Source organism: Vanacampus margaritifer, chromosome 1, assembly GCF_051991255.1.
Source record: "Vanacampus margaritifer isolate UIUO_Vmar chromosome 1, RoL_Vmar_1.0, whole genome shotgun sequence".
Classification (NCBI taxonomy): Eukaryota; Metazoa; Chordata; class Actinopteri; order Syngnathiformes; family Syngnathidae; genus Vanacampus; species Vanacampus margaritifer.
The window spans coordinates 32,406,175-32,434,169 of NC_135432.1; the positions used below are offsets into that span (position 1 = coordinate 32,406,175).

Below are 27,995 nucleotides of genomic sequence, written 5' to 3' on the forward strand. Positions count from 1 at the left end.
CATTAAAAGTCACAAGATGTACCACCCAAACTTCAGTCTTACAGGACTCAGATAAAAGCGGACCTGGTTGTGTAAGACTTGAACAAGAGACCAGAGAAGCGTGAAGGAACTATTAAGTACGGATTCAGCAGTCTGGTGTTTTGTGGGGTTTCAAAATAAATCAGCTGACTTTAGAAGAATTACATTTCAGTCTCTCTGAAACTCAGCAGTATGTGAGCAAGAATTTTTTTTTTTAAATTTAGATATGCAAACAGTAATTTGTTTGACAGACTGCTTATTCACATGGCAGCACTATTTGAAGTACGGCAGCAACTGCCGGGAGCGCTGAGTTAGTGTAAATACTTTTCCACTAACGCACTTCTATTAAACTTCAGAAAAACGAACAACCTCTCTCAGAATTTTTCTGAATCGAGTAAAACTCACCGGAGTGTGGGAGGAATATAAGCAGGAAGCGCAACCCAAGTTTGTAAACAACAAATCAAGACACAAGACATAGGATGAATAAATGGTAAGAAGTTGAACTTTAATGAAATACTTTTTTTAATTCCATAATCACTTAATGTCATTATAAGAGCAAAAGGAAAGCCCTAACAACAACAAAAACATGGCATGTTCCGTAAAATCATGTATCTCCAAGTTGTGTGAGTTATGTAGTATTTTTTTGAGTCAGAAAAAGCAAACAATGTCTTGTCAAATGTGCAAAAATGCCATAACATTTGAAGATTAATGCTTTTATTCAGACAGTGACGAAGTGTATGATTTCATGCAGTATTCACTGCAAAACACAATGTAGCTCTGTAATTACTTGATACAATATAAGAATCTCAGACTGTAGCCACAAAACTAAAAAGCAAAGTTTAATATTCAAATTGTTTACTGATGGCATCATACAGAAAACAGACACGCATAGCAAATCTAGTACAGTAGTATACAATTTAGGCTATGCTAAAACAATGTTATTATACATAATAACTGTAGTTTTAATATTTTTTCTTTTAATGTCAACTGATGGTATAGTTGTTGGACCTTAGCATTGAGCTAAATGGGAAATTGTGAAAATAATAGGGATAGACCGATAATCGGCCCGGCTGCATTTTATGAATATCGCCATCGCCTTCTTTTTTTGTTTTGATGGCCGATATATTAAAAACTGTTATTTTTGTTCCGACGGGCGTTTTTCTCCTCCGTCTGCTCTAAGTCAGCGGCTGTTGACTCCCTGCAGCATTGGCCAGCCCACAGCACCATCTGATTGCTTGCTCGTGCAGTTCTAACAGCCAATAAGTAGCTATTAGCGGCTAACCTAATAGCCGTTTTTTAGCGGCTATTCTGGAGTTATCCAGGGTTAGTGTGTGGGTAAATAGCTAGCCTGCAAGCTAACAGCTCGCGAATTAGCAGCTATTAGGTTAGCTCGCGGGCTAACCTAATAGCCGTTTTTTAGCGGCTATTTGGGAGTTATGTCATGTTTGGGTTCTGTTTTTCCTTGTGTGTCTCCCTTGGTCTTGTTAAGTGTCTTGCCCCAGGTGTGTCTTGTTGTGTCATTAATGTGTGTGTATTTAGTCTCCAGTTTCCCCTCTGTCTGTGTCGGTTCAGTGTCATTTCCCTCCCGTCATGCTACCAGTTTTTGCCTTGTTGTCAATGCCCCCCACCCCCCCACCCCCGCGTTTTGTTTTCTCTTGCCATTTGAAGTTTGCTTTTGTTTTGTAGTAATTAGAGTCCTTTTTTGTACATCACCTTCACCTCCTTGCCCTGCTTCCCTGCGACTGGGTCCTCCACCAAACTTTGCCTGCTTGACAAGTTATCCCGGGGCTAGCTTGTGGGTGAATGGTTAGCCCGCGAGCTAATAGTTAGCCTGCAAATTAGCAGCTATTTAGGAGTTAGTGTGCGGAAGCCACATTATATTTGGTGCAAAAGCTGATGTGCGGGTGAATGGTTAGCCCGCGGGCTAACCTAATAGCCATTTTTTAGCGGCTATTTGGGAGTTATCCCGGGGTTAGCTTGTGGGTGAATAGTTAGCCCGCAAGCTCATAAATAGCCTGCAAATTAGCGTCTATTTGGGAGTGAGTGTGCGGAAGCCACATTACTGTATAGTTGCTGTAAAAGCTGATGGCAAACAAAAAAATTTAACATGATGCAAATCACAAAAGCTGTTTAATAAACATGTCCTTGAAGGCATTTAAGCAGTCAAGCGCTGGAGTTTTTATTATTATTTTATGATTAAAAAATTTGACACCAACTTTTTTTTTCTGCAAATGTATATCGATTATCGGCCTCTCTGACTACCGATAATCCGTATCGGCCCTGGAAAAAGCTTATCGGTCTATCTCGAGAAAATAAGTACAAATAATATGTCACGGAATGTTGCAAGAGACAAACTTTCAAGCAGGCACTGCTGAAAACAACATGTACTCTTCCCATATCAGCGTCAGCCTTTGACACTCGCATTGCACAATGAGAAACATACGTAGATGCTATCAGTATACAACCTCATCTGCAGGTTAACAACATGTGATCGATGACATTTCAACACAGTGCTGCTACATGCGTCTTGAGCCCTAGATGATGAGACATTCAGCTATTCATTGTCGTGTAAACACATCCGTTCTCAAAAGTTAGACAACCAGCATTAGCAGTGAAAGTTGTCAATCATACTAAATCAATTTTTAGCCATAGCATTAGAGCCTTTTCCACTGAATGTACACAACTGCTGCTCTGCAAATGGCGATGGTGCCAATGTTGGATTTTCTTCTGCCCAATTTTTAGCATTTTCAGTACACTACTTGAACTCTTCCTTTTTTGCCCAGCTCAGTCACTTGCACGTGCAGTCACCCTGCACAATGAATTAGAATACGATAAGAAAACTGTATGATGTCAAGATGTTTTCAGGTGTTTAACAGGGTAAGGCTGCCCAAATATGGCCTTGGATGGCATGAAAATAAAAATGGGAACTTGTTGAAAAGTCGCTAAAAGTTACATGCAAGTCATCAAGTATAAATGGCTTGATATTCATTATTTTACATTAACAACAAAGCAAAATCTTTTTATGCTGATAAACCAAACACATCAGAACTTGAGTTTTGTTCATGCCTATGTTTTATGTTTGTTGCTACTATATGAGAGATTGCCATACGGCTCTTCAAAGTCAGTCGTGCTCATCATCCCTGCAGTCCGGCCATTCCTTTGCTTCTGCCAAAAGGTCAGGCACAATTGAGATACTTTGATTGTTGGCTGGACACCTAATGGAAGTTACTGACGTGACATTTGACATCATCAAGGCTTAACACAGTACCCTGATCATTGTTGTTGTGTTTGTGCTTTTTATCAGAGCAGCGGCACAGCTTGTGCTTTATCACCTGAGAAGATAAAAACAGAATGGTCAATGACTAAACAAACCTGGATTCATTTAACCGTTGTGGATATAAAAAGTCTGCACACCCCTTTTGAAATGCTAGCTAAACTGAGCCCAAAATCATTTCTAAACTTTTTTTCACCATTAATGTGACTTGTACTACTCGATAGGATAAAGAAGAAAGTAAAAATTAGCAATTGAGCTAATGTGGTTGTACCAGTGTGCATACACGTGTTCAGAATTAAACATTCACATTCAAATTCATGCTAAGTAGGAGTTAGCACACGCCTGTCACCATTTGAAGTGCCTCTCTTTGGATTTATGGCCAAAAAGTTCAACCCTTGTTTCATGGGAACATCACACATTCATTTGGAAGATTTCAAGTGTGTTTTTTCTAAATGTAGCTTGTGTGTTTTCCTTGTAAGTAGAGACAAACCGATATGTTTTTTTTCAGTGCAGATACCGATTATTACTAGTCAAGGAGACCAATAACCGATGGTAAGAAAAAAATATTGGAGTCAAAAATTTTCAAAATACATATTCCAACTCTTAACTTTGTTGGAATGTCTTAAAGCATATGTTTATAGAACATTTTTTCAGATTTGCAAAATGTCGTTTTTTTTTTTGTTTTTTTTTTAATATATTAGACAATCGTCATCTAAGTTTTAAAATTCTAACAAAAACTTCAGGTAGCTCCCAGGGTCATCAGTAGCCTATGTCTTAAAATCTAAATGAAAACCTAGTCAAGTAAATATCATAGCTCCCCATACAGTAAATAAAATTTGCCAAAATTTCTAAATACATTGTTCCCTCGCTATAACGCGGTTCACTTTTCGTGTCCTCGCTGTATTGCGGACTTTTTTGTGTGCAATTTTACATGCATTTTTTTTCTTCTGTAATGTACCTATTTTATAAAATTTATGAAAGTTTGAACATTGAGACTGTTTAAACAAGAGAGAAATGTGAAAAAATTTAAATGCCTCGATGAAAAAAGTGTACAAACTGTGTGGTGTGGGGTTTTAGAGCCTTAAAATATTTATAATAAATGTAAAACATAAAGCTAACTGCTTCGTGGATTTGATTTATTGCGGGCATTTTTTTGGAACCCAAACCCAGCGGAAAATCAGGAAACACTGTAACTGAAATGTTAAACCTTTATATATCTTTGTTTAATTTTCAAACAAAAACTAAAGATGGAGAGAGTTCCTTGGGTCAGCAGCATCTCTTATAAAGTTAACTGAAAATCTAAATAAATAGTTCCCAGAGATCAACACAGTTTTAAAAAGATCCATTATCGACCGTCAGATAAAAAATTAAAAACCCTGACCCGTTTTCCTCTTGTCTTTTCATCTATTTGCCATATTTTGTGCACTTGATGATGATGGTCTTTACTGTTTTCCATGTCATGCCTAATGCCTTGAAAATTGTCTCATGCCCATCTCATGACTAACACTTTGAATCCGACAATGAGATCCCTAGAACATGGCTTGTGCTGTTTGATGTGATGACAAAAATGTCAGGAAAACTATAAGACAATTGCTTACCTTTACCTTTATTTGGAGTTAATTACAGGCACTTTAAGTGGTGGCAGGTGTGAGCTGACAAGCTCTTAAAATGAGTTTGAATGTGATTGATTAATTATTAACAGCCACACCACACTTATGCGCACACTTGTGCAACAATATTATCTCATTTATTTTTACTTCCCCTGTATTTTTATTTTATTTGTTTTTAGTTGTACAGGTTCTAGGAAACATTAACTTATTCACTGCCATTGACGGCTATAGATGTCATCATTTTAACAATTTCTAACATTTTTTCCACTTTTATTTAACAAGAGTATTAAAACCTAGAAAAAATGTTTTTTGTACATTTAGAGCAGATATAAAGTTTGTGATTAATTCATTACAATTAAAAATTTTAATCGACTGATGCGATTAGAAAAAAAAGGAAAGATGATTAAAAATTAGGGTCACGGGCGATTCAATTTTTTAAATTGTAATTAATCGCATGACTTCACTAGTTAACTCACGATTAATAACAAATCTCACAAAAAAATCTAGGTTTTCATTCTCTTGGTGGGAAAAAATGTTAAATTAATAGAAATAGTTAAAATTATTATTTTTTCGTCTGTAGCCGTCAATAGCAGTGAATGAGTTTTAATGATTGAAACCGTTTTGAAATGCTTTGTTGGACCTGGAAATTGAACATGTTGTGTATAAACTTTTTATATCCACTGTATTTGTTCAGAAATGACTCACCTCATAAATATAGTCAAATATCTCCAGAATGGTGAGTATGCTTGCACCAATGAAAAGTCCCATCTGACCACCAATATCACCTACAATATTCAAATGAAGGCATACAGGATGGTAACGTTAAAATGATCACCAAATTCACTATATCCAGTTATAGATGATGCACATAATACCTAATAGTCCAGCCACTTCATAAGCCTTTTTCTGTTCAATAGTTTCATAGTTGAGAGCCTCAAAAAAGATGTCCAAAACCAGAAGGTTTTCCCTGTAGATTCCAGAGTTTATATTTAGCTTTAGCATTTAAAAGAAACATGAAAAAAACAGTTGTCTTAAAAACAGGATCACAAATACTAACACACACAACACCTAATTTTTCTAGTCACCCTGAAATAAGCCTGTTTTGAGGGGGTGGACCAGTCTCATCCTAATTAGCCACCCTACATCAGGCCCCCCAAATTGGAGCCTATGCTGGATTTTGTTACCATGACGACTGGCTGCAGGTTGGGTGTTGCAATCAAGCAAGTGGACACTTGTTCTGAAGCAGCCCAGAGTCTGAAAGTAACTGGAACCACCATGAACATAAATAAAAGCATCATTTTTATTTTTTTCTCGTGGCAGCGCTTAACTCATTCACTGCCATTGACGGCTATAGACATCAAAAATAAATGTTAACTATTTCTATTAGTTAAACATTTTTTTCCACTTTTTGTTAACAAGAATGTGAAAACCGATTTTTTTTTTATTGTACATAGATATAAAATTTGTGATTAATCGTGAGTTAACTAGTGAAGTCATGCGATTAATTACAATTAACATTTTAATCGCCTGACGCCACCATTTTTTAAAATAATCTTTTCTTTTCTTTTTAAAATCACGTCAGGTGAATAATTTTTTAAAATTGTAATTAATTACACGACTTCAATAATCAACTCACGATTAATCACAAATTTTATATCTGTTCTAAATGTACACTTTTTTTAGGTTTTTATACTCTTCTTAACAAAAGTGGAAAAAGTGGAACACAAATAGAAATAGTTTAAATGAATTTGACATCTATAGCCGTCAATGGCATCAAGCCACCAAATTACATTTATAAACTGATGTGCATATCTGTACATGAGGTGCATGCATTGGATACGTCACCAACGCATTTACGCCCAACACCAACTTCGCCCTTCATTCAATTATATGCTGGTTAGTGGTTAGCTAACCCTGCCGCTCTGCATACCGTTAGGCTTTTACATGGTGGTGCTTCACTGTTGTCCATTGGCCAGATTCCAGTCATCACTTGAAAATAGCCAATCATAACTTCCAAGTCATGAAAGAAAACTTGTTGTCGGGCAAAATTCAGAATGGCTTGCTTAGAGACACCCTTTCAAAAATGGGCAGCTTTTAAGTTCACACGTACGCTTTGCACATTTAAACCAGTTTTCAAACGAGACAAACTAATTGCTCATTGTTGGTACTTACTTAATGTACTGCTCAGATTTGTTGTATTTCTTTGCCAGATATTTAGCTGAGGCCTTGCTGGGGATTTTGACAAAGGACAGTTCTTTGCTGTATCTGGTCATGTTGCATGGGGTTTCACACACACAAAAATCATTATCTCCCTGCACCAAGAAATCTGGAGGGCAAAAATAAAAAATAAAATAAGATCATGAACTTGTGATATGAAACTCTTCTGATCGAAAAATAGGTAATGCCATGATGCAAATTACAGTAACTTGTGTATGAGTCTAGACTAGAGCTGAACAAAGCCTCTTTCTTACCAAGAGCGGGATCAGCACATTCTTTGTACAGCTCCGGGGTGCAGAAGGGTGCGTCGCCTGCCACCAAAACACACAAGCAAAAACCTTTAGCACTTGGAAGCTTGTAGTAAATGCACTTTATATTGATTAATAACATGGATTAGGTGCATTACATTGTGGCCATTCAGGTTTATGAGTTTCCTTGTTGATGACAGGCCTACTGTGTGGAATGTAGGTTCTATCATCCAATTAAATGTACAATGGGCTCATTGAGAACTCTAAATCAGAGGTGACCAAAGTATGCTGACTATTTTTAGCGGCCCACAACATATACAGTACAGTACAGGCCAAAAGTTTGGACACACTTTCTTATTCAATGCATTTACTTTATTCTCATGACTGGTTACTTCGGAGATTCTCACTGAAAACATCAAAACTATGTATGAACTGATGTTGAGTTATGTACTTAACTAAAAAAATGGTGCATATTTTTGCACATTTTGTCATTATTACCTCTGGGAACTCCTTGAAGACTGTTGGAAAACCCTTTCAGGTGACTACCTTTTGAAGCTCAGCGAGAGAATACCAAGAATGTCCAAAAAAGTAATCAGCGAAAAGGGTGGCTATTTATTTATGTATTTATTTTATTATTTTCACCTTTTTTTGTTAAGTACATAACTCCACATGTGTTCATTAGTTGTCGTCATAGTTTTGATGCCTTCACTGAGAATCTACAATGTACATAGTCATCAAAATAGAGCATAGTATTGAATGAGAAAGCGTGTCCAAACTTTTGGCCTGTACTGTACGTATTTAAAAATAAACATTAAAAAAAACATTTATTCCTCAATGCTATTAGGTGTAGATGTTAAAATAATACATCTCACTGTTGATAATAAAATGATCTTATGTAGCTTTTCGAGACACAGTATACAAAGAAAATGTCCATATAATGGGATGAATGTTTGTAGTTTTTCGTATACTTGTGTATAATACACCCTCTCCATTTTTTTGAAGCAAAAAAAAATAATGGACAAAGAAAAATGCAGTATGATCGTCACGTAATAACTGATTTAAAGATTGTCAGCTTAATACAGATTGCTCTTGTTTTGGTCCTGAATATGGAGATCTGCTCAGGGCAGGTGCAGACTTATTCTAGTGGGATGCAGGGCCACTCCAAAAATCATGAAAAAGCCAAAATGATTTACCTTATTACAAAGCCGTGATGCCATTTCTCAAAAAAATAGTGCACAATTGCTTGATGGATTGATTTTAGATTGTTTAATAAAGTCGTAGAATGTCATTGTGGCCCTGGCATCTCTCAGATTTCTGACACCCCTGCTCTAAATAGTCCATATATGTGTCAGTTCAAACAATGACTGAAGATCGGTCTTGGTCTGGGATGGACCCAGCCCCTCACCTTCAGTCAGCTGGTAGTTTCAAGTAAAAAATGTGAGGCCCTGTTCAATGAAGGGCTTGACAATAGTTTGCCAGTAGCACTGTGGAACATCACGCAAATGAGCAATTCTTAATTGAGAGCACTTTTGTGTGAGACATGGTTCAAATCGGGTAATGCTTCTTCAGGGTAAAAAAAAACGTGCGTGTTTTTTAATAGGGCAGGCTGGGCAGCTTTAACCAACATCTCCAATTCTTGTCGTATTGACTGATTAGATTTTGGAAAATTCATTAGCATCGGGTTTGCATTCCTTTTCCATCCTGAATTGTGAATGCTTTACAGGGTGTGAGCAGTAAAATAAAACTTTATACTGGTAATTATTTCTGTGGTAATTTAGTTGTTGCACAATTTTTTTTCAATTTTTCATAATCAATATATGCAGAAATCCAGGTCATTCCAAAAGGTTCACATGCATTTTATTTCAAGCGTATAGAGCAGGGGTGCCCAAGTCTGGTCCTCCAGAGCCACCCGACTACCTAGCCTGTTTTAGATAATCCTCCAACACACCTAAATCAAATGATCGGCTCATCAGCAAGCTTTGCAGAAGCCTAATAACGATCCTAATCATATGAATCTGGCGCGCTGGAGGAGGGAAACATCTAAAACAGGCTCTCGGGGACTGGATTTGGCCACCCACTATTGATAATTAATGGCTGATGTCCAACCTGGCATGTGCACCATGCGGCAGTTGCAGTTGTCCACTAAGTGGCGTGTTTCGCAGTCAATGCGACAGGCTGTGATGCTGTAAGTCTCAAAGAAGTCTGAATCCATGGGCGTCACCTTGCAGTCACCCCAGGGTGGTGGAAGATATATCAGCTGCAACATTGAAAATCTTTTTATTTTTGCATGCAAGGAATCTTAAAAAGCAAGACAAGAACAAAAATACCGCACAGCATATTAACACATTTTTGTAAAAACTCCCCTCCAAAAGCATTGGAAAAGTGAGGCCAAGTCCCTTTTTTCCCCTGTTGATTGACAATGACAGCATCCATCCATTTATCCATTATCTGAACCAGGTTTAATTATATGATAATGGTAAAGTAAAATAATGTGACGGGAGATCAACATTTCCGGTGAATCCTTAGGAACATGTAACTACAGAAACATTTTGTCTGCCAATTTTAAGAAAGCAAGAAACAAACTGATACTGAAAACAGACCCTGCTAAATCAATTGACTTCATCAGGAGCAAGAAGTGGAAGGTTCGAGACATAAACCTTATAAAGCATGCATTTGACCTGTTTAACTCATTCACTGCCATTGACGGTTATAAACATCAAAAATTCATTTGAACTATTTCTATTAGTTTAACCCCCCCCCCCCCCCACACACACACACACTTTTGTTAACAAGAGTATGAAAACTTAGATTTTTTTTATTTATTGTACATTTATAACAGATATAAAATTTGTGATTAATCGTGAGTTAACTAGTGGTCATGCAATTAATTATGATTAAAAAATATATTTTTTAATTTTTTAATCGTAATTAATCGCATGACTTCAATAGTTAACTGAAAGATTATTCACAAATGTTATATCTGTCCTAAATGTACAATAAAAAAGTCTAGTTTTTCATACTCTTGTTAACAAAAGTAGAAAAAAAAAGTTAAACTAATAGAAATAGTTAAAATCATTTTTTTGACGTTTATAACTGTCAATGGCAGTAAATGAGTTAAGAGGAGACTGAAGTGAGTAACACCCCCAAACAAACAACAACTGAACGAGGTTGCAGTGGAAACCTATAAAAGTATGTATTGTATTGTGATGAAAGAAAAAGTTGTTACCCTCTGTTCCTGACAAGAGACAAAAGTCTGGAATCCCGGAGCCACTCCGAAACCGAGCTGATCGATGAAAGAAGGTTCATCTTGACTGTGGATCTGCACTTTGACTCCGGCTTCAAATGACGTCTCATCTGACAAGTGGCAAATGATGTGGTCAGTGCAACCCAGCCACAATGCCGGTGTGTGATACTGTCAAAGAGGGACGAGTGTTCCAACCCACCTGTGTCTCCCCAGACAGGCAGGTACTCGTCCTGCTGGATGTCCAACATGAGCTCCAGTCCATTTCCCATCCCCCCCTTGGTGGTTATGAGGGGAGGCCGATCATTACCCCCGGCGTTAAAGGTGTAGCACTTGCCATAGCGAGTGAAGACCTGAAAGATAGACCAGAGAGATTTTCTCTTCTGCTGGTCACTAGTTGGTTGGGGTGAGTGCTAAAATTCTTCACAGTTCCACTAGGTGTCAGTGTTTGTCTCCATTTATGTCTGAACGGGTAGAAAAGGCTTTTCACGGTGGAAAACGATGGAGAAAAGGGAAGAGAAAAATAAAAAGGAACATTTTTGCCATTGCATTTGGGAAGAAAACTCATCTCAGTGAGGTTATGGAGACCTGCAGGCTGGTGGGTTAACATTCTTTTTACTTTACTTATTACGGACTTCGTGGCAATTGTGATGAACCATGTTACCATGGTGATTGCTTCCTTAATGTTGAAGGTTGTTGTTGTAATGTGAAAGGTTTTAGTTAGTTGTTTTGACCTTTTTTTTTGGGGGGGGGGGGGGGGGGTCATGTTACATTGGAGCCTTTGCAAGGGATCTTTAAGCAATCCAAGGTGTGAATGTGGGAGGGAATCAATGCAAAGTGAGTCAGTATGCTTTTACCATTTAAATACATTTTCAAAAATTCAGCTTCCCTAAATTGCTTTGCAAAAATGGGGGTGAGGTTCACCGCTTTGTGAAAATAGTCGAACAGTTTAAGGACAATGTTCCTCAACGTACAATTTAAAGGAATTTAGGGATTTTATTATCAGCGATCCATAATTTCATCAAAAGATTCATAAAATCTGGAGAAATCACTGCATGTGAACGGCAAGGCCAAACGTTGAACATTGAATGCCTGTGACTTTCGGATCCCTTAGGTGGCACTGCATCAAAAAACAACACTTCAGAAAAATAATGTCAGTAAATGCAGCTCGGCGCTACATCCATAAGTGCAACCTAAAACTTTACTCTATAAAGCAAAAGCCTTTATCAACAACACCTAGAAACGCTGCTGGCTTCTCTGGGCCCGAGCTCATCAAAGATGGACTGATGCAAAGTGGAAAAGTGTTCTGTGGTCTGATGAGTCCACATTTCAAGTTGTTTTTTGGACATTGTGGACGTCGTGTCCACCGGGCCAAAGAGGAAAAGAACCATCCAGGACGCAAAGTTCAAAAGCCGGCATCTATGATGGTATGGGGCTGTCTTAGTGCCACTGGCAAGGGTAACTGACACATTTGTGAAAGCGTTATTAATGATAAAAGGTACATACGGGTTTTGGAAAAACACAAGCTGCCATTCAAGCAACGTCTCTTTCATGGACGCCCCTGCTTATTTTATTTCAGCAATACATTCCGCACATGTTACATCGGTGTGGCTTCGTAGTTAAAGTGTGCGGGTACTAGACTAGAAAAAAAAAAACATTAAATATATTTTATTTGTAGTGTATTAAATTAAGTATAGATTGAACATAATTTTTATTTATATAGTTAACACAACGTCCCAACTTCATTGGAATTGGGTTTGTAAAAAACAACAACAACACACAATTGGATTTGTGATGTGATACTGTTGGCTTCTTCAAGCCACAATATCCTATAAGTCTCACTGGAGCGGTTCACAGTCAAGTGTGAAGCGGTTGGGATGAAAATCAGCACCTCCAAACTTGAAGGTGGAGCACCCTCTCCGGGTCGGGGATGAGATCCTGCCCTTGGGGTGTTGTTCACACTGTATCGACTCTGTATCGGCCTGTCGTGGTAAGCTGAGCCGAAAGGTGAAGCTCTTGATTTACTGGTTGATCTACGTTCCTACCCTCACCTATGGTCACAAGCTGTGGGTCATGACCGAAAGAACAAGAACCCGGATACATGGACAAATTAGTTTTCTCCGCAGGTTGTCCAGGCTCTCGCTTTGAGACGGCACGGGTAGGCAACCCTGGTCCTCGAGAGCCGCAGGTGGACACAGGTGAGGATCGTTATCAGACTTCTCCAGAGCTTGATGATTAAGCTGATCATTTAGATCACCCGTGTTGGAGGAGGGAGAGATCTAAAACACGCAGGACCAGGGTTGCCTACCCACGAGATAGGTTGAGAAGCTCAGTCATCCGGGAGGGACTCAGAGTCGAGCCGCTGCTCCTCCATGTTGAGAGGAGCCAGCTGAAGTGGCTCGGGCATCTGGTTAGTATGCCTCCTGGACACCTTCCTGATGAGGTGTTCATGGCTATGTCCCAACGGCAGGAGGCCTTGGACACGCTGGAGAGAGACCATATCTCTCGGCTGGTCTGGGAACGCCTCGGGATCCTGCCGCCGGAGGAGCTAGATGAAGTGGCTGGGGAGAAAGAAGTATGGGCTTCCCTGCTAAAGCTGCTACCCCTGTGACCTGACCTCGGATAAGCAGTAGCAAATGGATGGATGGATGGATAATTGAATTTTTTTTCTATATAAAATCAAAAGGAAGAGGAGCAAGAGTAAAGTAAAGTTTTTTTTTCTCAGAAAATGTGTTTATACTTTGCGGTCTACCCAGTTTAGTTAGCTAGAATATGAAGGGGTGCTATTGTTGTTAGGAGCAATTGTATATGGCCATGATGTAATGTCAGTGTCATAAAGGGACACAAGTGTTGCAATATTGGTGCGTGTTGTGTAATAAAGTTGTCCTTCCCACACAATCTTTGTTCACCCATTATTGCAGTGTAAAATCTTCCAAGGACACTGAAATCTAAAAATGGATTGGTTAAAAAAACTACCAATCTAGCAGGTTAAGCTCCTATTGGCTTGATTAACCAATAGATTGGTCAGCCATTGACCATTCCGGGTGGTTACGAGTATACCAATTTTTGGGGGGTTAGCCAAACAACCAATTCAATTGATTACAGTAGAAAGTAAGTCTAGATAGATCACTTGGAAATATATTTATTGTATCAATTTATTGTATTCTAAATGTATTTATTAATTATTATAAGTGATTACAGTATATTATTACAAATATAGTGTTTAAAAATGGAAATGTATGTCTAGATAGATCACCAGGCGTGACCAGCTCATTGACCTAGTGGTAGAGTTTATGCCCTGAGATTGGGAAGTTGTGGGTTCAATTCCTGGGTGGTTCATACCAAAAGCTAAAAATATGGGGCACATTTGCCTCCCTGCTTGACACTTAGCATTATGGGTTGGAATTGGAGGTTAGATCACCAAATGATTCCCAAGTGCGGCCCCCACTGCTCCCTGGGTCAAATGTGGAGAACGACAATCAGACAATGGGTGTGACAATCAGTGGTACTTTTTTGGGGGATTCCCGAAAAAATCTCAGCCTCTAACACAGATTAACCAATATCTTGGTCAGAATTACCAATTTGTATTGGTTGGCCCAATCACCAATATATATTGGTTGAAAACACCTACCATTCTAGAGTGGTTGTTTTAACCCAGGGGTGTCAAACTCAATTTAGTTCAGGGGCTACATGGAGGAATATATATTACCAAGTGGGCCGGATCGATAAAATCATGGTATATTATTTAAAAACAATTGCCGTCAATTATACGCAGATTTTCGAGATTTGCAAGCCAGCTGTCACGGTGTGGTCACGGAGCGGCGTGGTGTCTGTCGGCGTGTGAGGTGGAGGACCCAAAATGCAGGGAGGCAGGAGAACCACAGCAGGAGTGCAGGCGAGACTGGCGTGCTTTATTTTACAAAACACACTAACCAGGGTACTGGTTAATGCTAAACAAAACAAGGAACTGAACAGATACAAACTCAAAGTGACAGCCAAGACTCCGGGGTTGACCGTGACAAGCGGCAATGATCCCACACGGACTGATCACCACCCGGGAACTAAATACACCCACACTAATTGGGTAACTAGCCACACCTGGGGCCAGGCACAAGTGGCTGAGGGCCCGGATTGGTCAACCCGCGGAAGGGCGGGAACCCACTCAGGGCCCTCAACCAAAGCCAGATCTTCCCAGACATGACACCAGCCCTAAATTGCAGGGCTCAACTGTAAATATATTGCCACCCCCCACCCCCCCCCCCCAAAAAAAAAACACAAATACAAATATAACGCGGCAACACTTTGCTCGTATAAGTTCCGGGCATCTTATATCTACCTATTTTGCATATAGCTGTATATTCTTCACAGAATGCATTGTGGTGCCATTACTGAAGTTATAAGGACGTTAATCCATGTCATTTGTGTAGTTGAATTTGTGTCGTATGTAGCACGTTTGATTTATGTTGGTCTGTTTTTTTTTTTTAAACAAAATAACTTTAAGTTGTGTGTAAAATAATGACATCCAGAACAATTCCGTGTACAAGACAAGTTGCATCGCTCATTTGAGGATTACTTGTGAAATTACAAATTTATATGCTGTGATTGTGGCAGGTGGATTAATTGGTCTGACATTACTCATTTTTTCTACTTTTTCTAAATCGTCTCGCAGGCCGTATATTTGACACCCCTGTTTTAACCAAAGAATCTGTGGGACATATAACCACCAGCTAGATTGGTCAAATGTAATGTTTTTGGGTCAATTTGACCAATCTGTTTTTAGGGTGTAGGATACGAAGGGGTGCTATTGTTGTTAAGAGCAATTGTATACGGCCATGATACTGCAACAAGTAATGTCTGTGTCATAAAGGGACACAAGTGTTGCAATATTGGTGCGTGTTATGTTACTGTTGTATAATAAAGTTGTTGTTCCTACACACTCTTCGTTTACCCATCATTGCAGTGTAAAGTCGTCCAAGGACGCTGGAAGCGTTAGCAACTACAATATGCTTGGTGATAACCGTAACTGGTGACCTTTTGTAGCTCACAGTTGTGTGGACATTTTGCACTCTGGTTACACTCTGTTGTATGGCAAGAAAGAAGTATTAGTTTTATCATGGTGAAAAACATGATCCTGGAACAGATGAATTCTATTACCACGATTAACTATGGGGAAATTTGCTTTGAAATCACACATCGCTATTGTCCAGCATTGGCCTGTTTTTGACCTGATATGACAAATGATATAAACTCACATCTGTTGTAGCCCGACTTGGATGAAAATATTACAGAAAAGAAGCAAAGTCAAAATAAAGGCTAAGAATTTATCTTGCTCTTTGTGACAAGGCAGACACCTGACTTTAAGGCCATAAGGTGAAAATACGGCCAGTTGCTTCAACAAAACCAAACATCAACATTTAAAACCCTGCTCTCACGTTGGCTGCTATATTCAGGTCGTTAAGAAGCTGCTCACATACAGTAATAATTAGAATAAAAAAAACGTTCCACCACCTCCTTGGTCACAGTTTTTGCCTGTAGTTCTTCTGCCTGTGCTGAAAAGTATGACGTTCTTTACCCCTGTGGACTCTCTCTATCTGCTGCCGCACTTCCCCACCCACCTCTGCTTCATTTGATGAATATTTCACAGGCCAGTAGAGATGCTCAGCCTCTCTCATCCTATTCCCAGGCTCTGTCCAGCCTCTCACTACCTATCACCTTCAGAGACGATAGCATCGGTTCGCTGGGGAAGGGCCACTTGAGGGGACTGGGTGGGTGTATATATGAGTGCTGCTCGTCTCTAAATATCAGGGCGGCTTATTAACACATATAAGGAAGGCAACATTCTGGTAGAGGACTAAAAAGGTTGAGGTTGTAAGCAAGAGTTGCTGAGTCGATGTCTAATATGTTCAAGGGTAATGTTGAGATGGCTCTCTTTAATCCATAGGGAGTTGTTTAGGGGAGAGGAGCAGCTGCCTTCACTTTCAACACTAAACCAGATGAGATGGCCCTGATAGTAGTGGCGGATGAGGCCACGAGGACAGTACCTGGGATAAATGAAATCATGTTAGGGACTTGTCAAGTTGTGCACAGCAAATTATCTGACTTAATTTCAAACACATTTAACTCATTCACTGCCATTGACGGCTTTAGACGTCCAAAATTCATTTGAACTATTTCTATTAGTTTAACATTTTTCCACTTTTGTTAACAAAGGTATGAAAACCGAGAAAAACGTTTTTATTGTACATTTAGAACAGATATAAAATTTGTGATTAATCATGAGTTAACTATTGTAGTCATGCGATTAATTATAATTAAAACTTTTAATTGCCTGACGACCTAATTTTTAATAATCTTTTCTTTTTCTAAAAAAAGATTATTTAAAAAAAGAAGAAATGATTATTAAAAATTAGGGCGTCAGGCGATAATTAAAAAAATATTGTAATTAATCACATGACTTCAATAGTTAACTCATGATTAATCAAAATGTTTATGTCTGGTCTAAATGTCTGGTCTACAATATTTTTCCCCTAGATTTTCATACTCTTGTGAACAAAAGTGGATTTTTTTTAAACTAATAGAAATAGTTAAAATTAATTTTTGACGTCTATAGTCGTCAATGGCAGTGAATGAGTTAAAGATGCTATAACGCATGTTTTTTTCCCCTTTCTTTTTAGTCAACCACTGGACTCTACATTGGCCTAAAAAATAAAAATTGTTTGGGCCTTTATCACCACAAAATAGTCACAGAATTTCACTTATAACTTGACACTGATACCTTTTTAGGAAATTACAACATCAGTATTTTGTTTAAAATGTATGCATAACATTCAATATCTGTCATATTTTTAACAGTCAGTGAATTGCTAAAACACTAACGGCATTTATGGAACGCTACTGGCAGTGACGGTTCTAAACAGTTTAACCTGGGTTGGCAGGAGGTTCCGTTGGGAGGTTGGAAGTTATATTGAGTTGTATGAAATGTGCTATAGAAATAAAATTGCCTTGCCCTGCCAGCCAGCAAGCAGCTAGGTTTTACTCTTATATGTAAGAATCATTAGCTTACAGCCTGAATTGTTTAAAAATATGTACAAACTAGGGCTGTCAAAAATGAAAGCGTTAACTCTGGAGATTAAATTCATTAAAGCGTTAAAAAATAAACATACTTTCTATTTGATGATTTTACAAGTAAATATCTGTTGCAAGCTTTGAAGAAAAAAGTAGAAGCAGAAGTAGAACAATGTGATTAATTGCGATTAATCACAATTAATTATGGAAAATTGTGCAATTGATTATTATTATTTTTTTAATCATTTGACAGCACTAATATGGCGGCACGTGGATGACTGGTTAGCACGTCTGCCTCCCAGTGCAGAGGACGTGAGATCGAGTCCGGGCTTTGGCCTTCCTGGGTGGAGTTTGCATGTTCTCCCCGTGCTTGCGTGGGTTTTCTCCGGGTACTCCGGTTTCCTCCCACATTCCAAAGCCATGCATGGCAGGTTAATTGAACACTCCAAATTGTCCTTAGGTGTGATTGTGAGTATGGTTGTTCGTCTCTGTGTGCCCTGCGACCAGTTCAGCGTGTACCCCGCCTACTGCCCGAAGCCAGCTGGGATAGGCTCCAGCGCCCCCCGCGACCCTTGTGAGGAAAAGCGGTTAAGAAAATGGATGGATGGATGGACAGCACTAATATATATTTTTATCACTACAGTATAACATAGCATGAACTAGGTTGTGTTTTATTATGTGTTGCCATTGAAGGCTTGTAGCAATGATGTCATGTTGTTACTTTGAGTGCTGCTATTTGCAAGTTCTTGAACGCAACATCATGTCAAACACGGCCATACAAAAACTGTCAACAACTACCGTACTCACTATGCGCACTGCGTGCAACTTTTGTCATTTGACCTCAAAAGACTCCCTGAGCACTGCAAGCGACCTCCTCGCTCAACTAAAGGCTCGCCATGGGAGCGTTTCTCACGCCCTCCGAGCGAGGTCAGCCCCGACCGACCTCCCCGCTAGCGCAGCAACTACCGCGGCGGGGCCCGTGTGGGCGAGCGTGGTAAGCGCAGGGGACCACGGCCTGCCATTGCCGCCGTATTGTGTGGCTTGAGTGCGAATCACTTACACATCATTCTTCCCTCCCATGATCCGTTTCCGTTTGCAAAGTCAAACAGATCCGCAGAGGACACCATCTCTGCTCCTTTGCATTGGGCTTTCATCCAATTGGATTCTCAGAACTTCTATGCGTGAATGCTGTTATTGGACTTCACTTATTCTCAGAACTTTTGATCTGGGGTCAATGAGTGAGATGGTATCCAACTTATTAAAACAGTGTTATAAGTTCTTATTAACTCAATCACTGCCAATGACGGCTATAGACGTCAAAAATTCATTTGAACTATTTCTATTAGTTTAACATTTTCTTCCCACTTTTGTCAACTAGTGTATGAAAACCTAGAAGTTTTTATTGTACATTTAAAACAGATATAACATTTGTGATTAATCGTGAGTTAACTACTGAAGTCATGTGATTAATTACAATTACAAATTGTAATCGCCTGATGCCCCTAATTAAAAAAAAAAACTTTTGTTTTTTTTAATCGCGTCAGGTGATTAAAATTTTAAATATTAATTAATCGCTTGACTTTAATAGCTAACTCACGATTAATCACAAATGTCTATATATCTATATATCTGTTCTAAATGTACAATAACATACTCTTGTTAACAAAAGTGGGAAAAAATGTTAAACTAATAGAAATAGTTAAATTTAATTTTTGACGTTTATAGCCGTCAATGGCAGTGAATGAGTTTAAGTGAACTTACTACACATTTTTGCTTGAAATAAGATAAGGCTTCCACAGAAAGAAATTTATTTCTGATTTGGATTATGGAAATAAATTGTTGGCTGGTAATTTTGTCCTTCGGGTGAGCACAAGCAGTCAGCCACTTATGTGATGCACTTACAGTATGCAGCCATTTTCAAACATTAATCAGATTCGATGTTCTAGATTAGTGTTAATTCTATCTGCCATTTTTACATTTATTCTCAGTTTTAGTTAAGTTTCAATCGCGCTTGTTAGTTTTTATCATAGTTAGTCAACCTCATCCCATTTTTATTTAGTCAAATTTTAGTCGACTATAAAGATAGCATTTTAGTCTTTATTTTAATCCAAGAAAACATAATTTTGTTCGTCTAGTTTTAGTCAACAAAAACTGTCAACATTTTAGTCTAGTTTTAGTCAGGACAATCATTTTGCCTCTGTATAATATATATTTTGTAAGAAGATTATGTTGAACATTTCGAATCTAAAACTATTTCACATCAAATTTTCTCTCATCTTTTTTTTTAATGATAAACAACTTGACACACAATTACAGTATATAAACAAGTGGCTACTATGGCTCCATGCTACAAGCTAGTAAATTAGCCAACATTAGTTAGCGGTTGGTTTAACATTATTGTTGGCGCGTTATAGCCGTTGGATTAATTAAAAATGTAATTCTTTTTTTTTTTAAACCTTTCACTGTGAATCCTCCTCCTGTTTGTCCCATGTGCACTCGCTAGCTGCAGTTTTGAAAGTTGGTGTGTCACTGTGTGTCACAGTGACGGATTAGCAGAGACAAGATTTTTTTTAAATCATCTCATTTTTGTCTCATTTTTATTCATGAACTAAAAAGTCCATCGATTTTAGTCCTTTTTTTTTTTTAATGAAGTACATTTTTGTCTCGTTTTCATTAGTCGACGAAAATGAATATTGATTTATTCCCAGCTATTGTTTATTAATGAGAGTTTTAGACTAGTCTAGTTTTAGTGCGGTGAAAAATGTGCGTTGACGAAATGATTTTTGTTTAGTTTTTGTTGACGAAATTAACACTATTCTAGATGTATGGCTGTTTCAGAGTTCTGCGCAGAATGAAAAGAACGATATGTCACACAGTGTCACTGCCCCCCACTTCTTTACATTTACTATTGGATGCCTTAACTTGCTGGTATTTTTCCATGCATGTTTCAATTCCCACTCACTAATCTCGTGCATGTCCATTTGTGCTAAACTGGCGTGTATACACAGTTCATGCTCCAGCTCTGCTGTGAGGAAAATGCCAGGCAGGCAGACACAGTCACAGCAACAGCTCTTTGCGCTGTAATTCCACCGTGCACCGACCCCTTGTCAGGCACAGTTGAGTAAACACGGAGGGATAAACAGCCTAGGGGTCAGTCACAGAGGCAAGACATCCCCTTATTATAACTGACAACATTCTAGGTGGCAGACAGTGGGGTTAACTAGGATTAAATATGATGTTCTCAAGGGTGATGGAGAGATTTAGACAGTAAATCTCTCTCTTATCTTGTTCAATTTGTTTTAATACCATGTTGTTTCCGCACCAATAGATAGACCTGATAAGCAGCAAACGTTTGAACATTGCTTGTATAATTTATAAACAGAGATGGGTAAAATAGCCCAAAATTGGACTCATGTCAAGGTAAAAAGTAGCCCTCCAAATAATTATTGTATAAGAATAAATACATATGCAGTGGGAAAAAAAGAACGAGTAAAAAATAACTGAGTAATTGGCAAAATAAGGCAGCGTCATTTGTGTAGGGCATTTCATAAACTAGGTGTATGTGCACACAGTGTGCTTTAAAATGGAAGTCAACCTTAAACATTTCTTGACAATAATATGTTATATGTGACCTCACTGGTCTAAACATGACAGTCTGATGAATGCTACATTTGTGGAATATGAGTTATGAAGCAAAATCCAGCCATTTTTATTCATTTTAGGGGGCGGCCATTTTGCCACTTAATGCCAACTCAATGCCACTCAATGTTGTACGACCAATCACAGTTCACTTGTTTTCGAAGCTGTGTGATTGGTTGTTACATGAGACCTGAGCAACATTGACGTCATCTTCAACATATTTAGAATAGTGGGGCTGCATATAACATATTGTCAATAATAAAAAAATATATATTTGACTTTATATGTGATTTTTTTTTTTTAAATCGACGCATGAATATGAAATTTAAATAATATAATACAGGAATGCATAACAATACAATACAAACATTATAGTTTCATGATGGAGACCGGAAAAAAGATTGTCATTTTCCATTATTGAACAATTAGATGTCGACCAGCATCTAACAATTGATTGTGTTTGACCTCAGTGGCTCCACTATGTGTTTATGTGTGGCTATGGATCATCTCTAGTGCATGTCTAATAATATACAGCGTATAATAATGAGAATGCAGAATAAGGAAAATTAAGCAGCCACTAACCATATCAGCTCAAGGCCTCTAAAATATCACGTCCTAGAAACATTCCAGCTGTTCTCATAATTTACTCTGACTTCAGTCAATAACTCCTTCACCCACATAATGAAATTATGTAGAATGCTTACATCACTTTACAGTCATTATGTTCAGTGTCGTGTACCACTGAGACAGTTTCCGATGTCACACAGAGTTTGTAAAATGATGGGCCGAAAACACGGACATATGGTAGCATGTCACACAAGTTCAAATCCACACACCTTGCACAGATGCACAACGGGAACACAGATGATGCATGCCAAACTTTCACATTTGCTCACTCTCAACTTGCAACACTCTCACATAGTGAGCAATAGAGGACTCTTAAATGTATTTTTGGCATTCCTCTATGATTCATCATCTGAGTGGCAGTATTAAAACAGTTTAGCTCTGTGTGGGTTGAGGCGGGACTGCTTTCATACAGTCAGGCAAAATGAAAGCCGTGCTGCTTTTGTACCTCAAGAGGTGAATCACTGAAGCGGGTAGAACGGCATCTCTACTTTGATCTACTTTGGAAAGCTTTCCATAGTGATAGTGATACCAGGGATTGTTGAGATGTCCCCTGTGAAGGGTCTTCTTGAGCACAGATCAAGAGAAAATGTTTGATTGGAGTTGACGTTAGGCAACATGGTTACACCAAACAGTTCTGAGGCCCTCCTTTACGGATTTTGCTTATTCTTTGTGTAAATTGTCCATAGTCGTGAAGATGACTGTGGTGATTAGCTTGAAACCAGTCCAGGGTGTATCCCACCCTGAGCTAAGTAAATTTGACTCTACTTAGAGTGTGACCAAATAGACTCAGTTTTAGAGTGATATTTATTTATTTATTTTTCAATTATTTAATTTACTCTCTTCCGAGTGTAAATATTACTCTGAAACTGAGTCTATTTGGTCCCACTCGAAGAAGAGTCAAATTTACTCTACAGAATTTACTGTGTAGCTGGGATAGGCTCCAGCTCACCTGAGCTATACAAAATGGACGGATGGAGTCGACACCTGTGCCTGATGCAATGTGACTATTCCAATATCATCATTCATATGATGCAATGATTGACACTGAAGAATGCTTGCTACGCAATCTTAACTCTTTCACTGCCATTGACGTCTATGAACTTAAAAAAATAATTGGAACTATTTCTATTAGTTTAACATTTTTTCCCACTTTTGTTAACAAGAGTATGAAAACCTAGACATTTTTTTATTAATCTTTTTTTGTTGGAAAAAAAAGAAAGGATTATTAAGAATTAGGGGCGTCAGGTGATTCATTTTTTAAAATTGTAATTAATCGCATGACTTCAACAGTTAACACACAATTAATCACAAATTTTCTATCTGTTCTAAATGTACAATACATTTTTTCTAGGTTTTCATACTCTTGTTAACAAAAGTGGGAAAAAATGCTAAACTAATAGAAATAGTTTAAGTGAATATTTGACGTTTATATCCGTCAATGGCAGTGAATGAGTTAATCTTGTGTTGTGATGTTGGCCAAATTCTTCCTCAAATCCATCGATATTTGCACAATTTAGGACAAAACCAATGCGACAAAAAAAAAGTCTATCTCAACAAACCAGTCTAACGGCAGGCAGTAGAAACAATGATGCCTTGAGAAATGCTTCATCTTATGGAGTCCAGGCTCAGAGCTCAAATTGCTTCTGCATTATGATGGTGAGCAGCTATGAGTATGTGAAGTGCATGGATTGGATCGGAGTATGGATTAACAAGCACCTATGGAGTCATGCTACTCTCAAGGACAGCATGCAAATCGGGGAGGTGGCCAGCCTCCTGATTGAAACGAGACCAAACAAACCAGTCCGTCTTTCATGGAGTCATAATTACAAACTATCAATTCATCACTAAGACTCTAGAAACCCTTTGATACAGTTTTAGTGGATTAAGAGTGCAGCACGCAAAGATCTCACAACCGCTAGCTCACATACTGTTTCTGAATGCAAACAGATTATTTAATTAAAATTACAACAAGCCGCGGGGCAAAATGAATCGTGCACCATGTCAAAGAGGCCCAGGTGCGACTTCCCGCTGAATCTCAGGTCACCTTTGTCAGTTTTCTAGCACATTCCTTCCCCCCAGTGTCTTTGTTTCCTTGTGAATGAACTCCTTTTGCCTGATTTAAGGACCATTTCTCTTTTTTGTTTCTGCTCGCTGTCTGAATCACTCAAGGTCTTCCCTGTCAATCTCCTCTTTGAATTTTTAAGTTGGTGTTTTTTCTTGCATGTTTGCTCTTCACCTCTCTTTGCTTTGCTTGGAGCATTTTCAACGCTGGCTGTGAGCCCGTCCGTGTTCCAGCCTGAGTTCTTCAGTCAAGACTGTGAACGTTCACTTTTCTCTTTCTGTAACTCACCCTTTTTGAATCATTTCCCCAGAGTAACAGAATTCGATTGTATCAATACTCAGACAAGTTTTTTTAACTCATGGAGAAAGCAATTTATAAACTATTACTACTACAAGTGTTGCTAATCAACCATTGGTCACTGGTTGAAAAACTTGGTTCGTTATTATTATGTAAATTAGCCCCACTGTTATGTAACATTGGTAGACGTGCAGATTACGGTTTGCTCACAGACACATTTTTAGAAATTGAAATCAAACGACTGAGGTGTGTGCATGGTGGTTTCTTTGTTGTTTTACCGGGCGGACTCGGGAGGAGTCGGCCATCTTGCTGTGTTGAGTCGGAGAGAGAACAGCGTAGGACTCACAATCACGCCTTAAAAGATACACAGCAAGTGTGTGCCTTCAGTGTGACACTGAAGCATATGATGCATGTATTCAGGCTAACAATCACGTCTGTGTTGTCAAATCAATTGGAAAGACTGTCAAAACCAACTGGGTCAGTTCAAAGGCTTCGAAAAAAGTGAGGTGTGAAAAGTAAAACATAGATAAGTCTTAAATTAAATATATTAAATACAAATACACTTATAGGCTACTGTAAAAAAAAAAAAAGAGACATTTTTTATTTATTTATTCATTTATTTTAAGATACCTGACAATAGCGCATCTGCTTTATTGGTCTGAGGTTTTTGCTTTGAATTTCAGCCCCGGCCTTCCTGTGTTGATTGCATGTTTTTACTATGTTTGTGTGGGTTTTCATGCATGTTAGCTTCATTCCGACTCCAAATCAGGTCTCAAAATTGAGGCTCGGGGGCTGGGTCTGTCACGGTGTAGTCACGGAGCGGCGTGTGGAGTAGAGGACCCAAAATGCAGGGAGGCAGGAGAACCACGGCAGGAGTGCGGGTTAGACTGACGTATTTTATTGTCCAAAATCAAATCAAAATGACAGAACGAACTCCGGGGGTGACCGTGACAAACGGCAATGATCCCACACGGACTGATCACCACCCAGGAACTAAATACACCCACACTAATTTGGTAACTAGCCACACCTGGGGCCAGGCACAAGTGGCTGAGGGCCCGGATTAGTCAACCCGTGGAAGGGCGGGAACCCACTCAGGGCCCTCAACCAAAGCCAGATCTCCCCAGACATGACAGGGTCCAGCATGCCAGATATGTTTTTTTGGTGGCCCACTCAAGCAAATGAAGTATGACTATTTAATTAATTAGTTTTTTAAAAATGGATTTAATCTTTTCATTTTTGGCACAAAAAAAACCCTGTACCAAGATTGCAATTTTTCTACATTTTTTACTGATATTAAAATAATTTTATTCCAACCACATCCTCTCAAAACAAATTAAAAACTATAGTTTTATCCGTAAATATTTGGTTGTCACAATTGCCCGTAATGTCTGATTTCTGATTTGCTGTTTAAAATGGGGGCGGCACGGTGTCTGACTGGTTAGCACGTCCGCCCCCCAGTCCGGGCTTCGGCCTTCCTGGGTTTGCATGTTCTCCCCGTGCTTGCGTGGGTTTTCTCCGGGTAATCCTCCCACATTCCAAAGACATGCATGGCAAGTTAACTGAACACTCCAAATTGTCCATAGGTGTGATTGTGAGTGTGGATGGTTGTTCTTCTCTGTGTGCCCTGCGATTGGCTGGTAACCAGTTCAGGGTGTACCCCGCCCACTGCCCGAAGCCAGCTGGGATAGGCTCCAGCGCCCCCTTGTGAGAAGAAGCGGTTAAGAAAAAGGATAGATGGATGGATGTTTAAAATAGACAGCATATAATGACTATCAAATGTAGAGGCAATTACCCATACACAATAATGGGATGAGGTGATCATATTGTTTGTGCATGTGTACGGTCTTCAAACTGCTAACAGGGAAACTATAACTACCACGTGACCTGCAATGAAAATGAGCATAAATCACCCCTGCTCTAAATTGTCCATAGGTGTGCATGTGAGTGTGAATGGTTGCTAATCTATTGTCAGCTGAGTTCGGCTCCACTGCACCCACGGCCATAATGAGGACAAGCGGTATATGAAGATAATGTTCAGAGGTTTCAAAGGTCAATCTGAAAATAAGTTGAGGTGTTGCTATGGTGACCCAATGATGAAAATGAAAAATGTGGGACGCCAGGACCAAGAAGCTAAGGTATTAGGCCTGTCACTGCTTCGATTTCCTTGATCAGTGTGTAAGGGGTCGAGGTGCCCTCGAACAAGGCTTCAACTTTAATCCTGTAGCTTTGTTACTAAACAATTGTTAGAAAAGACCCGTGAGTTTTCTTTTTATTAGTAATATGTTTCAAGGTTGTCTTCAAAGGCCGTGATGATTAAGCTCATGCAAACGATTCATTCAAGGCAAAGGTACCTTTTTACAAAAACACCAAAAGTAGCCGCATAATAACTTGATGAGCACCTCACTGTGCCACAAATCGTCGATCAAAGTGGCGAAAGTGTGAAAAAGACATTTTACTCCAAAACCCGACAAAAGGACATCTGGAGAAGCTGGAGTTTTAAAAGCACAGGTCCCTGCATAGAAGAATGATTTGTGCGCATTTATGCAAATACTCAGACATTATTAATCATTCATTTTCATCATGTGCAAATGCAGTTTTCATATTGGATCTTTATATAAAGCCCCTTTCACACTGCAGATCTAAGCTTAGTGTGCTACACCACTTTTTCCCAGTTCTGTGGAACAAGGCAGGGTAGCAGGATGGTGGACATTCCTCATTACATGTTGTGTCTTTTCATTTGCCAAGAAGAAGGCAGGAAGCTCTCAAAACAGGCATGCCTTGTATTTGTAGTGACAAAAGAATGCTTTCTCTTTTTTGGAGCTTTGTTATTTCATTAGCGACTGTCATACAACACATTTATTAAGGTTTTGGATATTGGTCAAACATTGACAAGCAAACAGGTGAAAAGGCTCATTCGTGAGCAGCTGCATAAAATATTATCTGACATGATTGACAAAAATACATAAAATTAAATAAACACACACACACGAGATATTTCCTGGCATATATCCACTAATATTATAGACATTTACACACTAAATTGAGTCATCTATTGTTGTCATGGCAATAACAGAGATGCTATTATCTGGAACACTAAATAAGATTTCTATATTTATAGCTACTTTAAAGAGGAAGTCATCCCCAAAAATTATTTTCCTTTACAATAATATGTTCTACGCAGCCACACTCGTCTAAACAAAGTCTGATTAATATTGTATTTGTGAAATATGAATAAAGCAGCAAAATCCACCTGTTTTTTTATCCATCTCAGATGTTGATTGGTTGTTACCTGTACCCTGAGGAACTGTGATGTCATTTTCAGTAGACAATAAGTGACAAAATGGCCGCCCCCCTAGATGGGTAAAAATGGGTGGATTTTGCTGCTTTATTCAGATTCCACAAACGCAATATTAATCAGAATTTTAGACTAGTGGGGGCGCATATAGTATTTTATGGTAAATAATGTTTTTGTTGACTTCCCCTGTAGGATTTCTTGGAGAACAAACTAAGAAAATAAACATGTTTTTTTTCTAGATTATTAATATGAAAGCTATGATGGTGAAGAGTGCATAAAAATGACCTTCCCTTGTGTTTAAAATGACTCATCACTGCGCAAATGCTTAATAAAATTGAAGAATCTTGTAATAAAAACTAAAGATTCAGCATCTCCTCGAGCTAAATATGCACATTTGCA

General features: G+C 38.7%; 1 protein-coding gene across 1 annotated transcript in view; it reads right to left on the reverse strand.

Annotated features, from left to right (window-relative positions):
* Window positions 1-502: 502 nt before the first annotated feature.
* LOC144037412 (acid-sensing ion channel 1-like) overlaps window positions 503-27,995 on the reverse strand; it is a 48,442-nt gene continuing 20,949 nt past the window's right edge. Inside the window, exons 3-10 of the mRNA XM_077548890.1 lie at window positions 10,811-10,961; window positions 10,594-10,721; window positions 9,474-9,624; window positions 7,374-7,430; window positions 7,075-7,228; window positions 5,778-5,869; window positions 5,608-5,687; window positions 503-3,350 (exon numbers count right to left, since the gene is read on the reverse strand). Of these exons, the coding sequence (XP_077405016.1) occupies window positions 3,234-3,350; window positions 5,608-5,687; window positions 5,778-5,869; window positions 7,075-7,228; window positions 7,374-7,430; window positions 9,474-9,624; window positions 10,594-10,721; window positions 10,811-10,961 (930 nt within the window). The 3' untranslated portion in view covers window positions 503-3,233. The remainder of the gene's footprint in view (window positions 3,351-5,607; window positions 5,688-5,777; window positions 5,870-7,074; window positions 7,229-7,373; window positions 7,431-9,473; window positions 9,625-10,593; window positions 10,722-10,810; window positions 10,962-27,995) is intronic.